Source organism: Corvus hawaiiensis, chromosome 11, assembly GCF_020740725.1.
Source record: "Corvus hawaiiensis isolate bCorHaw1 chromosome 11, bCorHaw1.pri.cur, whole genome shotgun sequence".
In the NCBI taxonomy this organism is placed as follows: domain Eukaryota; kingdom Metazoa; phylum Chordata; class Aves; order Passeriformes; family Corvidae; genus Corvus; species Corvus hawaiiensis.
The window spans coordinates 18,894,994-18,907,304 of record NC_063223.1 but is presented as its reverse complement, the minus strand read 5'-3'; the positions used below and the strand labels follow the sequence as shown (position 1 = coordinate 18,907,304).

Genomic DNA, 12,311 nt, shown 5'->3' with positions numbered 1-12,311 from the left:
GTCTCAAGGGTCACAGTGGATCTGTGGACAGAAGGATGAGTAAGGATCCTGTTCCACTGGGAGATGTCTGCTTTTCCTCCTTAAAATCTGTTTTATGGCTCACTGTTTCTCTGCATTCTGGCCCTCCCACAGTGGTTGCTCACAGTGTTCCTGACAAATGGGCTGTCTCAGAACAGGCTTTCCTAAGGGAAGGCAAATCCTGGCCTTACTAATCTATTTCTATTTTTTTTAAGGTGCAGTGGCTTTCTGAGGAAATCCCCTTTTTCTGTCATGTAGCAATTCTATGGAGTGTGTTACAGCTTTAGAGAACAAGTGAGGAGAAAAATCTGGAAACATTCTTGTGATAGAGGATGGACTCTGGTGTGTCAGAGGAAGTGACTATTAATGGATGTCTTGTAGGGTAGTGGTAGCTTGTAAAAGTCATGTTTGTGTGAGAGAGCCAGGGTTTGGCAATCAGATACTGCTTGAAGTGCTGTGGCCATGGAGTAGTGAGTAGTTATATCATTCTCTAAGTGGGTCAGTTGATACTACCTGGGAAATAGTTGTTTATTCTCACTTTTTAATTTTTCTTGCCTCACTGACATTTTGAGTTTTTGAATGCAAAGCAGAAGTTCCTTTTCAGGAGTCAGCTTTGAAGTTCTGTTTAGCTTTAGGTGTTAAAACTGCTTTGCACGTGTAGAGGAATGGGGGTTGCTGACAACACACACTGTACCTTCTTGTAGTTGCTTTCATGTTTAAAAAATGAGAGCAGCGTTTATCTTCTTAGAATTTCCATGTAATATAGAAGTCTAGGATGTTTAAAACACAAAAAGTTACAAATAACTTTCTCAGTGAATGTTTGTGTATGTTTAAAAAAATAATTTTTTTCAAAGAAAATAATGGTAAAGCTAAGGTGAGGAGATGGTTTATCAGATTGACAATAATATTCATCCAGATGGAACAGATTAATTTCTGTAGCTTTAGCTCTCCAGAATTCAGGAAATTCTGGTATAAATCAGAAGGGAAAAGGGATTAACTTTCACCAACTCAAAATTAGATTGTACTTTTTTTATAAGTTCGCTTTTAAAGCAGATGTATCTAAAAATGTGTTTTCTATCAACAGGATGTAAAGTAGAATCTATATTTCTGAATGTCGAAGCTGTAAACACACACAGAGATAAACCTGAGGTAAGAATATTTTTCAAATTGGAGAACTTGATGAAATGTACTGTCTGAGTTGACTTCCATTGTCCTTGTGGCTAGAATTGATTTGATAACTCAGCTGACTGTATTCTATTTTACATGTGAAGCTTTGCTACTGGTTTACTGTGACAGGGGAGCAAATTTTTTATTGACCAAATTTATATATGAGTTCTAGCTGGAATAGTTTATCTTTGAGAAATGAATGAGAATTTGAAGATGTGGTGTCAGTCTAAAAACTGTATAAAGTTCTGCCAGGCTTTGTCACTCAGCAGCAGTAGGTGTAGTCAACAGTTGTGTTACGAATGCCACGCTTATTCTGGGGAGAGAAATCATCAGCTTTTTCATCACTGTGGTTATTGCTGTATGAAAAAGAGGAATTTATGATGTCACCTGTGTTTTAAGCCAAAGCTGGAGAGGAGAAGACTAGATCTCGGGAAACAGCAGGACAACCAGGGGAAGGAAATTGAGCATGTTTGTGAAATGTAAGTGGAGAGATGTTGGCCCATGGGGGCAGCTCCGTGCCCTGCCTGCGTCAGGCACAGGCTCTCTGTGCTCCTCAGTGTTCACCTGAGCTCAGGCTGATTCTGCTGCTTGTGCCAAGCTCCTCCTTCGCTGCATCGTGAAAGTTGTGTGAAATGCATCATGATTAAAGATCTCTGGTTCCCTTGCAGATGCTCATGCTAATGCCACCAGGCGTGGCAGTGATTCCGTGCTGAGGTTAGGAGCAGTGCCTACTGGTGAATTGGAAGTCAGTTTGATAACATGAGAAAAAAGGGCTGTGTTTGGTGGTTTTCAGAGCAACAGTTTATGGTGAAAAGAATATAGTGAGAAATGAGGTTTTATGTGTGTAGTCAAGAGGGCATGTGACACAAAGTGCCTTTCATAACCGAGGGTTCACTCCTGTGCAGAATTCATGCTGGAGTTCTTTGCTGAATTCTTCTGCAAAGAAGTTTTGTTTTAATGACCTGGGTATTCCAAGTTCTGAAAATACTGACTTTTGGACATTTTGTCTTCAACAACTGCATTGCATATTTCCTCTCCTCCTTTTTCTGCTTTGTTGTTCTGCTTTGCCATTTTGTATCTTAGTTTGATTTGTCACGTTTAGGAAATCTAGTCTGTGTTTTTGCAGTACCTAAAGCTGGAGAAGCATTGTGAAAATCCATGAGAGTCTCAGAGCAGTAGGTTATTTGTGTTAAATGGTGTAGATGAACATCTTTAGTTTGGCTGATCAAAATATCTGTGCTGAATTTACAGCTTGCTGAAATGTTGCTGAAAATGCCACTTCTCTAACTAAAGAGGTTTATTTCAAGGGGGAAAGCTCTGCCTGAATCCCCAAGTGACTCTCCACAAGTCTAGCAAGTGATGTGGCCACGCTGGCAACTGGTGTGGGGTGGCTGTATTCAGGTGCATGTAGAGGATCATGAAGACACTTCCATTGCAGTGGACTCAAAGACACAAGACTGATTTGAGTGAATGAATTCTATAAAAATAAAAAAAGGAGTAGTGGCATTTTCATAAAAACCCCTCAAATTCTCGTCTCCCTCTGCCCCAAAGGAAACCCAGCCTGGTGAATATGGATGATGTTACACTGTTCAGGTAGTGGGTCTGAATGAAGTGGGTCCTGTCCGCATTTAATTGCTGCTCAGAGGACAATGAAAATTTCAAAAGCTTTCATTTAAATCACCTACGAAAATGTTAATTACTTCTGTAAAATTAAGTTTTCAAGTAGTCTATTGAAGTCAAAGCATTTAATTAAATACAGTGTCACACAACAGCATTGTTAAACAATGAAACCATTGGATTGAGAATTGCCCAGTGTGCTGTTCTGTGACCCACCAGTCACTTGTAGTCTGTGCTCCAGAACAGTGCCCTCCTTTTGGGCTCAGCTGAAAACATCTATTTTCACATGGCAGAAAGCAGGCAAAGCTCTGGAGTGTTTGTTTGTGGTATGTGTGAACCTCAGAGTACCATGGTGATTTGTCTGGAGCAGATTGGAGCCTTGTGTTTGTCAGCATTGTAGTGGCTGAAGTTCTGACCTTTTCCAATGAAGGAGTCTATAGTCTTTTACAGAAAATAATTCAGGGGAGTTGCTTTAGCTGTTGTTGGGTCCCTTCCTAGGGCCAGAAAACAAGTGCTGGGGTGAAATGTCTGCTTTGCACATCTGGCTTGGTTGGTGAATAACAGAGAGGGCATTACTCATAGCCAGATCTCTTTTTTTATTTGTTGAGGGGATATGGGGAGGGAGAATATTAGTGCAAGGTGAGCTGGCTTACCACAGTGAGGAACAAGTTAAGACTAATAAAACCCATCTGTGTGAAGTTTGAAGAATTGGCAATGATTTGGCCTAAAACGGGTCTTGTAAGAAACTTCAGAACAGTTTATCATGGTCTGCTCTCTTGGTAGAAAGGAGAATATTAATTGCACAGGCTTTGGGACTTGCAGGAGGTGGTGCCATAGCAGATGTGATTCCTGACATGTTTGGCTGCACTGGGGTCTTGGTTTCATTTGGTTTTGACATTCAATGCATCATTCAATTATTCATTGTTTTTCTGCAGCCTCTGCAAAAGGAGGGGAGATTTAGTTGGTGTGATCAGCCTTGAATGGTTAAGGTGTCTGAGAGCATATTTTTAATTTTGTTAGAGGTGGTATGTTGCCTGTAACATAAACGTGTTAAAAATGGCACAGAAGCATGTGGCATTTCAGCAAAAGACTGAAAGTTGCTCAGTGAATAGATGTGTTTGTGCTGAAGCACATGATTAGGTGGATTCCTGCTTGGGCCTGTAAAAGACTTCCTCTTAAATGTGACTGACTTGAGCTTTGGGTAGTGCTGTCAGCAAGGGAGCAGTGATCACTGTAAATACATTTTCCTGCTGTCTTGTTCTGGGACAGTGACCTGCTCTCGGGGTGTGGGGGCTAAAAACATCTCTGCTTCTCAATCAACCCAGTCGTGTACTTATGAAGGGATCTGATTGGTGGTTTTTGTTGATCTTACTGCTGCATGATAAATATTCTCTATATTTTTATTATTGTACAGAATGTAGACATTTCCAGACCTCCTGAGGATGCACTTGTAACTGCCCCTGCTCATCAATGAATCCCGTGCGCTGACCAACTATTGAACTTGGGGTGCTGTTCTCGTCCTGCTACTTCAAAATAAATTGAAAAACTAATCATTCCAATCACTTTGAAATAAAAAAGCCCCACCCAAACCAAACCCATAACCCAAATCAAATGTTTGTACAGCGTGTGACTTCGAAAAAATTTATCAAATCACAATAAAACTGTTGCACTGGCTAACTTATTGTGGATGAGTTATCAAACCCTGGTCGGCTCTCACTGGAATGCTGGTTTTGTAAATTGCTGTAATTTAAATATCCTGCAGCATTAAGTTTTATTGTAACAGCCAGCAATCATTTAGCGTTAGTTGCAGTGTGTTTATGAAAGCCATGAAACACAACATCCCGTGTGAGATAAGAAAGTCAAAATTTGTTTTGCCCAGCAGAGCACCAGTATTATCTGTTCCAGGGCCTTTGGGAGTGATTGGTCTGTCGTGTAGTGTAAAATAACAACCCATAATTACTGTAAATCCCTAATCCCACTGATCCACAGCACTAGTGCTCTACATGTGCTAATTAATGATGTGCTGTTGGAGCAGGGTAGCGAGTTTTCACTTAGTTCCAGGACAATTATTCAAAGACCAGGAATGTTTATAGATGTTTTTAGTAAACAACTTTTGTTAACAGCTGTTCTGCATTAACCAAGCTTTAGGGTTTGCCTGTGGGCAGAAGTGATTTTAAATTCCCTCTTTCCTGCTTTGTATGGGTGTGGGCGATGGAGCACATACAGCTCTGCCCCAGCTGCTGTGTGCCTGGATTTTATGTGGGCTCCAAGAAGCAGTGCTGACCATTCCAGAACAGGGAAGCAGAGTTAACCAGAGGATTTTGTAGCTGGGTGGTGGCTCCAGTAGATGCGGGGTCTCAAACCAGCAGGGCATGAATCCCAAACTGCTCAACAGGAAAGCCTCTTGCAGGAGGGAGGAGACCACAGGCTGTGGGAGATGTGGTGCCTTGGTGTCTTTCTCGTGGTGTTCCATGGGCAACACGAGGCTGTGGAAAGCACCTGTGCCATGGAGCAGGTAGCATTTAGGCAGGGAAAGGCAGAAAAACACTGAGCCTTGGAACTGTTTTCTGAGGGGGTCTTTTAGTCGTGAAAGTAAGCGGGACTGTAGGTTGTGGAAAGCTTTTATCTCGTAGGTTTCTCAGGTGGTATGTTTTTCCCAAACGAAGACTTTGGAGTAAAAAACAAGTTCTGTATCTGCACTTCTAAAAAAAAACTGTACTGAAGTTTTCAGAAGTTTATAGTGACTGGGAATGTCTGCCATACCCAGACAACCTCCTGGCCAGTGAGCCTCCTGCTGTGGTGCTTGGTGTTTAGTTAAACCACTGTCCCAGAATGGGCTAAGATTGGCACAACCTGGATCATTTTCCTGTTGTTGACATGACTGTGATGTAGGAGTGTTTGGTCACTTTTCTGTGTTTAATTGCTCTGGGGTCTGGGCATAAGTTTTGCCTGCTCTACCCCCTTGCACACAATGAGTCTGGATTTTCTTACCTGACAGTGAGGTGACATTCCTGAGGGATCACAGGGATGCTTGGCCATAGTCAGGTACGGAGGAGCCACATGGAGACAGCTGGGAGTGCTGTCACCTCCACAGGCCACAGCTAAGGAAATACCATCCAAATGAAATTAAATGCATTGCATTTCTGGTGGAGCCAAAATCTGTGCAGGCATTTGCTGTGGAAAAACTGCATTTTGCTGCTTGAAAAAGGATGGCTTGGGCTGTCAGAGAAAATGGAGGAGGAGGAGGATGACAGGGGCAGGAACTTGGCCAGAGAGGAAAGCAGAGTTTGCCTGCTCTGTGGCTGGTGGAGGTTGCAGAGGGAAGGGAAGCAGCAGGAGCACCCAGGACCCTCCACTTCTGCCAGCTGCTGCCAGCCAGATTTCCTGGGGCCGTGTCTGCATGTTGTTTTCTGCTGAGCACAGCACTCACTGTGCTGCTGTGTGCAACAGAGTGAAGTGGATATTTAAAAGCAGAATGCTCTAAGGGGTCTCCTCTTACAGCAGGATTGCTCAGCAGCCCTTGCTTTGTCAGTAGAAGAAAGGCCTGATGCTGGATGTGAAGCTCCAGCAGCGGTTCATGGCACAGTTTGCCAAGGGGCAGCTGACTGATAGAGTGCTGGATGTTTATGCTGTGCTGTTTATTTCTCTGTTTATGCCTGTGCTGGTTCTTGTTTCCAGAGGTTCCTCCTTTTGCCTGCAAGAGCCTTTGTACAAGATCTTCCTGTTCTGCTGTGAAGATCACATGTAGCTGAGTCAAAGTAAAACTGAAAATGGGGCCTGTCCTGTTGGAGACCCACAGCGCTTTGCTGGGTGAGGCTCTGTCCTGTAGGAAAAAAAGTGTACAAAGGGCAGACCATAATGAGGAGACCAGCAACAGAGGTGTAGGAGGGTATTTGAGTTAATCTGTGTACTTTGAGTCTTTCTAGGAAGGACTGGGTGAGATGGACTCTAGTGCAAAGCAGAGTCAGACTCCTCCTGCCTCGGGGAGCAGGCTCTGGAAGCAGCAAGCTCCTGCTGGGGCTGGCCAAGGAAGAGGGTGCATGGCTTGGTACAAACAGCATTTAGGAAAGGTGTGTGGTTTTATTCCTCCTCCTGCGTTTCCCAGGCCGTGTTGCTGCTGGTGTGTGCCTGTTCTCAGGATGGTTTATGCAGGTGTGCTTTGGTGCCAAGCTGTTGCAGGGACACCTTTTGGTCCGAAAAGTAAGGCTGAAACCTCAGTCACCTTTCTAAGCAGCAGCACTGTCCATGTTGTATGGCTTTTCTCTCACAGTGCCCACGGCTGTTCTGGAAGTGGGTACAATCCCAGCTGCCCTCATCCCATCTAATGGGATTCCTGTGAGTAGGAATCCACTTACTGTTAATGAGGATATTGGTCCCTTTCTAAGCCCCTGTTCATCTGGTCTCGCTGCTGGCTGTTGTGTTTAATAAGCCCCTGGGGGTGTTTATCAGGGTTTATCCCAGTTTTCTTCCTTCAAGGTGACAGCTCAGCACACTTTGCTTCCACAGCCTGTTCGTGTTTACTCAAATTCCAGCTTTTTCTGCTTTCAGCTTTCTTGCCTGCTTATCAATATTCCCTATGGGTCTATCTTAGTTGTTAGAATGCTGCTTTTATCTGATACCTCTTATTGACTGAAATAAGCTGTATCTTCTGCCTTGCCTTAATCACCTCATTTCCTTTTAGCTTCATGTTTGAGCTGTCTAGTTCTTGCTGCTTGCAGACTTAATTTCCAGTACCTCTGGATTCCTGCATTTTGATGCTCCATTTCATGCTCCATTTAATTTTCTTTGAATCAACATCAGATGTTCAGCTTAAAAGATTTCAGCCAGTATTCTGGGAGTGCCTGTGGAGACTGCTCTGCAGTCCCAGGGAATTTCTGGGTATGTTGCATCAGTTGCTAAGAAAAACACAAACAAACACACCAAATGCCAGCATATTATGTTGGTTTGTTGTTTTTTGGTTTTTTTTCCCCTATAACCATGCAGAATATGACTTGTTTTGCCAACTCCTCATGTTATTAGCAGATACTGATGCTTTGTGAAGCTTTCCCCTTGCTGCTGAGGAGATGCTTCTTGTAGAAACTTCTTTTTCAAATAGGGTTGTTGCTTTGCTTTCCTTCAAAGAGATGTGAGTGGGTCAGGCCGTGTGCTGGCGGGTACAGAGATTTCCAGTACTTGGACAACTCTGTCCAGCAGCATTTGCTGTGTGTGTGTGTTTCCAGAAACCTTGGCATGGTGTTATGGTGGAAAGTGGGGATTTACCCAAGGGCTTGAAGGCTGGTGACAAAGGAAAGGGCTGATGTGGATGTAGGAGAACTGGTAAGGGCAGAGCAATGTTGGCAGAATTCAACCTCCAAAGAGAATCTGGTGCTGCTTATATCCTGCTTTCATAAGAAATGGCTGAAAAATCTAGAAAGCAGGGTTGGGGAGGGCATTGAACTGCTTTTTGAGCTGTTGAGTTTTGACTGATGGAGTTGTGTGTCTGCATGTGCTGAGAGGGCCCCTCACTGTGTGCTTGTGGGGATCTCCTCTCCCCAAAGTTGGACTGGAGAGACTTGTTTTGAATGTAAACTCTAATAAATGTGGTTATAAAACCACGGGAGCATTCCCTGATGTCAGTGTGACATCTGCCACATGCCTGTGTATCCCAAAGTGCATTTTAAACTTTATGTTACCAGCTCTTGAGGAAACACTTCATGTTACCAGCTCTTCAGGGAGTTATCTTCCAGTGACTTGGCTGCTCACAGATAGGATCAGGACTGGCTTTATGGCTGTTGGTGTTAAGGAGTCATTTCCTGGAGTGTGCCTGGAACAAGGAGAGGTGGGCTTCCCTCCCTCAAGATTTTATTGATTCCTGTGTGGTTTATGACCTTTGCAGCGTTCTGTTTTTCCTTACACTACGTGCATAAAGACCGGGAGAGACAGTGGATTAGAAAATTGTGGTGAAAGCAGTGGTTAAAGGAAAAAAAGGTTTTATAAGCTGTAACATTGTGACCTGCATATGGTGTACAGGGGCTGATTGTCCTGCCAGACCTGGTGTGACACAGGTCTGAGGGATGCTTTTCACTGGCACCAGAGATCCAGTAATTCAGGGGCTCTGTAAGGCTTCTGACACCAGGATGAGATCCAAGCCTGGTTCTGACTCCTGCTCAGGGCTGGGACCTTTCCTTGTGTTTTACAGAACATTTTGAGGAAATAAGCGTTAAAATTTACTCACCTTTTGTGTCATGTGACAGCTGCGTGCTGAGCAAAACCCGCGGCTGCCTATGAGACCTTTGCTTTACAATTTAACTTTCTGGTGTCTTTAACTTTGCAGAATGTAGGTGTGAATCGGTCGAGAGAAGAAGCTTTGAGGACAGTCCCCACCCACCTATAGCTGCAGCTCCCGGGGCAGCAGCCCTTCCTCCAGCAGCTCAGGGCCCGGCGGTGTCGGAGCGGGTCGGGATGAATGCGCCTCCCCTTCCCCCCTTCGAGACATTTCGAATGTGATTCCGCTGCTTTGGAGAACACCTGTGCTCGTGGATAACTCCTGGTGCTGAAAGGTATCAGTAAAAAGATCGTGGGAAGCAGAGTAGAGTTGGTTTTAGACTTTTCCTATGTAAATTTGTGCAGTTTCAATGGGTTTTTACTGTTCATCTGTGGATAATGCAAGGTGGTTAATTGCCCGTGTTGATTTTACTGGCAGATTTTAACTAGGTTTTATTTTCTTTTGTGTTTTTTTTCTAAGAGTTCTCTTATTTTTACTGTGAATGATTGCCTAGAATTACATGGAGTTTTTTTGATGGCGTATTTAACATGGGCAGAATTCTACATTTTGAGCATTGGAGGCTTCATGTTGCAAAGCTGCTTTAAGTGGGGAAGCCCATCAGCTCTGATAATTATCCTGTGTTTTAAATTGAACTTTGCTTTGCCAACCACAACTTAAAATTTTTCTGGAAGTGCCGAAGGAGATGTTCCCTTTGGAAAATCAAAGCATTAAAGCTGGATTTGCTACCTGGAAGATTCTGCTGTTTTAGCAAGACTTTAACACTTCCCAGAGACCAGGTGTATTTTGGAGGGCAGTGGGGGACATGAGTGTGAGTGACAGCTGGGGAATGAATCAAGAGAGGGATGGAGAGAGACATGTCCTTTCTGCTGCAGTTAAGGGAGGGGATGAGCAGCTTTTCTGAGTCTGGAAGGGAGAGGAAAAGGATTCAGCCTGTGAAGGGCTGGAAAAGCTGCTTGTCTTGTTAGTGTTGTCATTATATTTTTAGGGAATTTTTGGAATGAATTTCAACATAAAAGTATATGTTTCTCTTTTATAGCCACATTTAATACGTACATCAGGAAACAGTACAGAAAGGTTAGGTGAGTTTAACCATTCTCATGCAACAAAAACACCAGGTAAATTCTGAAATAATTTTTAACATGGCACACCTGCCTTGGGGTTTTTTGTATTGTTTTTAAGCACCTTCCATCATCCCAATTCTTTGTTGCTCTTTTATGCCTAGTGAAACTCCAGTGCTAGAAATGGAATTTTCTGTGTCTGTTGAGGTCCCAACCTTTTAGCTGTAGTAAATCAAAGTGTATTTTGTATGTGCGTTACCAGACAACTGAAGTGAGCTGTCAGCACTGCTGCTGGCTCTAGCTCTAAATGCGGAGAACTATTCTTTGGTAGTTGGACTGTGTTTTTTCTAAGGATTCTCTCCAATTAATTGAGCTTTTACTGTGTGAGTTGTTGGGGTTGTTTTGTTGTTTTGGTTTTCTTTCCTGAATTCCTGTCTGAAATACCAGGCCCTGGTAACATAGTTTTGCAGGCAAGGGCTAAATTGTCTTTTGTTTGTGCAGGGTTTATAAAATAATGTGCTGCTGTTGTGATTCTTTTTTTTTAATAAGCTAAATTCAGCAATATATTCAGCTCTGGAAGTAAGCCATAGTGCATTTCTGGGTTCTGTTTCAGAAGAGGAATGTGTAGGTGCAGAATGACCAGAAACACTTGCTTCAAGCGCTGTTGTCTAAAGCTTTGTGTGTGTGTGTTATGGTAATGCCATTTCAGACCTTTATTAATTCAGCTGTGCCCGTAGTTGTGGGGTGAGGAGAGAGCCTGCCTGGCACTGCGCAGAGGAGTGAATTTATTGATGTGTCATTAACAAGGCCACCTTTGTGGCACAACTGAAGGAGTAATTTCCCCTCCCACTCTGGCGTGGGAAAGCTGGGCTGTGCCCCAGGCAGCCCTTGCTCCTCTCCCGGGACCCGAGTGGTGGTTAAACGGTTTTTACACTGAGAATGTTAGGTTTTAGCTGTAAAAATCCCAGGAGGCTGCATTAGAAAAGTGGGATTTTACAGCTGAAGAAATGTGGGAAAAATGTTTCCCCACTGAGAGCTGAGCCCAGGGGCTGCTTCTCTTTGCTGGCGAGCACGGCTTGAGGTGTCTCCTCTTTCCCTTTGTTTTACCTCTCTGACCTGTCAGAGGTGCTGTAACATCCTCCAGGCTACATGTTCTATGTACAGTAGGTATTTTTATAGCCTGCTTTCAAATATACTGTGATGAGTGTTTTACTACAATGGGTGTTCAGTAAGAGAGTTGTATACAAGTGTAAATAAACTATTGTGCTGATACTTGAAGAGAAAAAAAAAAATGAAGTTGTTGGTTCTATGGTAGGAAGGCACTAAATCAGTGACTGCATCTGACCCTGGCTGGAGAGAGCAGGTGTAGATGATGAATGTAGATTTGAGGTGAATGTAGATTAGGAGTGATGGGTTCTCCCAGGGTGTAACTGTAACTGCACAGTTAACTGGAAGGCACAGTTAAGAATTGCAGATTATTGTCACTTTATAAAAGTGTGTCCTCCCCACTCCTGACAGAATAGTCACTGAGAGGGGAGGGGAAACCCTTGTCCTGACCTTCTGTGTTTGTACCGTTTTACTGCCTCTGTTCTGTGTGTGCCTGGCTCAGATGCAGTCTTGAATGGGATTAAACCGTCCTTTCTTACATCGTTGGCCTTCATTGTGATTTTTCAGACAAATGTAATCATTTGACCTTTGATCCAAGTAATAAAGATCAAATGCTACCACGTGCACTGATCTGTGTTTCTTTCTGTGTCCATTTCCAGTGGCTGAAGTGCCAGGTGAGTGTTCCCAAGCCTCAGCAGGGTTCCACAGCTTCCACAAGCGGGGCTTAGGGCGCTTAGACATCAGTGTAAGGATTAAATTAATTCACCCTGTGGCTGCTTTACTCTGCAAATAACTGTGATTCAATAATGGAGGAAGAAGGAAGAAAATCCTTTAATTGCTGAAACTTCCTGTAGTCTCAGGATGACCCAGAGCCGATGGGCGAGTGAATGCGGACGTTTGGTGCCCGCAGGTGGCCCCGGCGTGCAGCAGTTCAGCAGAGGAGGTGGAGCACTCACCAGGCTGTGGAGCTTTTGTGCCTGTGCTGTCAGAAGGTAACAGTGGTGCAGGGCAGGGCCCTGTGCAGTGGCTGAACAGGACAGTGCTGCTGAGGCAGAGGGGTGGAGTAGCTGCTCTGCAGA

General features: G+C 43.8%; 1 protein-coding gene across 9 annotated transcripts in view; it reads left to right on the top strand.

The window, feature by feature from the left end:
- Nucleotides 1–11,858, top strand: part of LOC125331350 (6-phosphofructo-2-kinase/fructose-2,6-bisphosphatase 4) — a 56,120-nt gene extending 44,262 nt beyond the window's left edge. For 7 of the 9 annotated variants that reach the window (XM_048315215.1, XM_048315211.1, XM_048315216.1 and 4 more), the window contains exons 13-14: nucleotides 1,103–1,167; nucleotides 9,116–11,858. In XM_048315215.1, coding sequence (XP_048171172.1) covers nucleotides 1,103–1,167; nucleotides 9,116–9,175 — 125 coding nt within the window. In that variant the 3' untranslated portion in view covers nucleotides 9,176–11,858. Of the gene's footprint in view, nucleotides 1–1,102; nucleotides 1,168–4,216; nucleotides 4,480–9,115 lie in introns of those variants that run through there. The other 2 variants (XM_048315212.1, XM_048315214.1) reach the window with 1 other exon arrangement.
- Nucleotides 11,859–12,311: the final 453 nt, after the last annotated feature.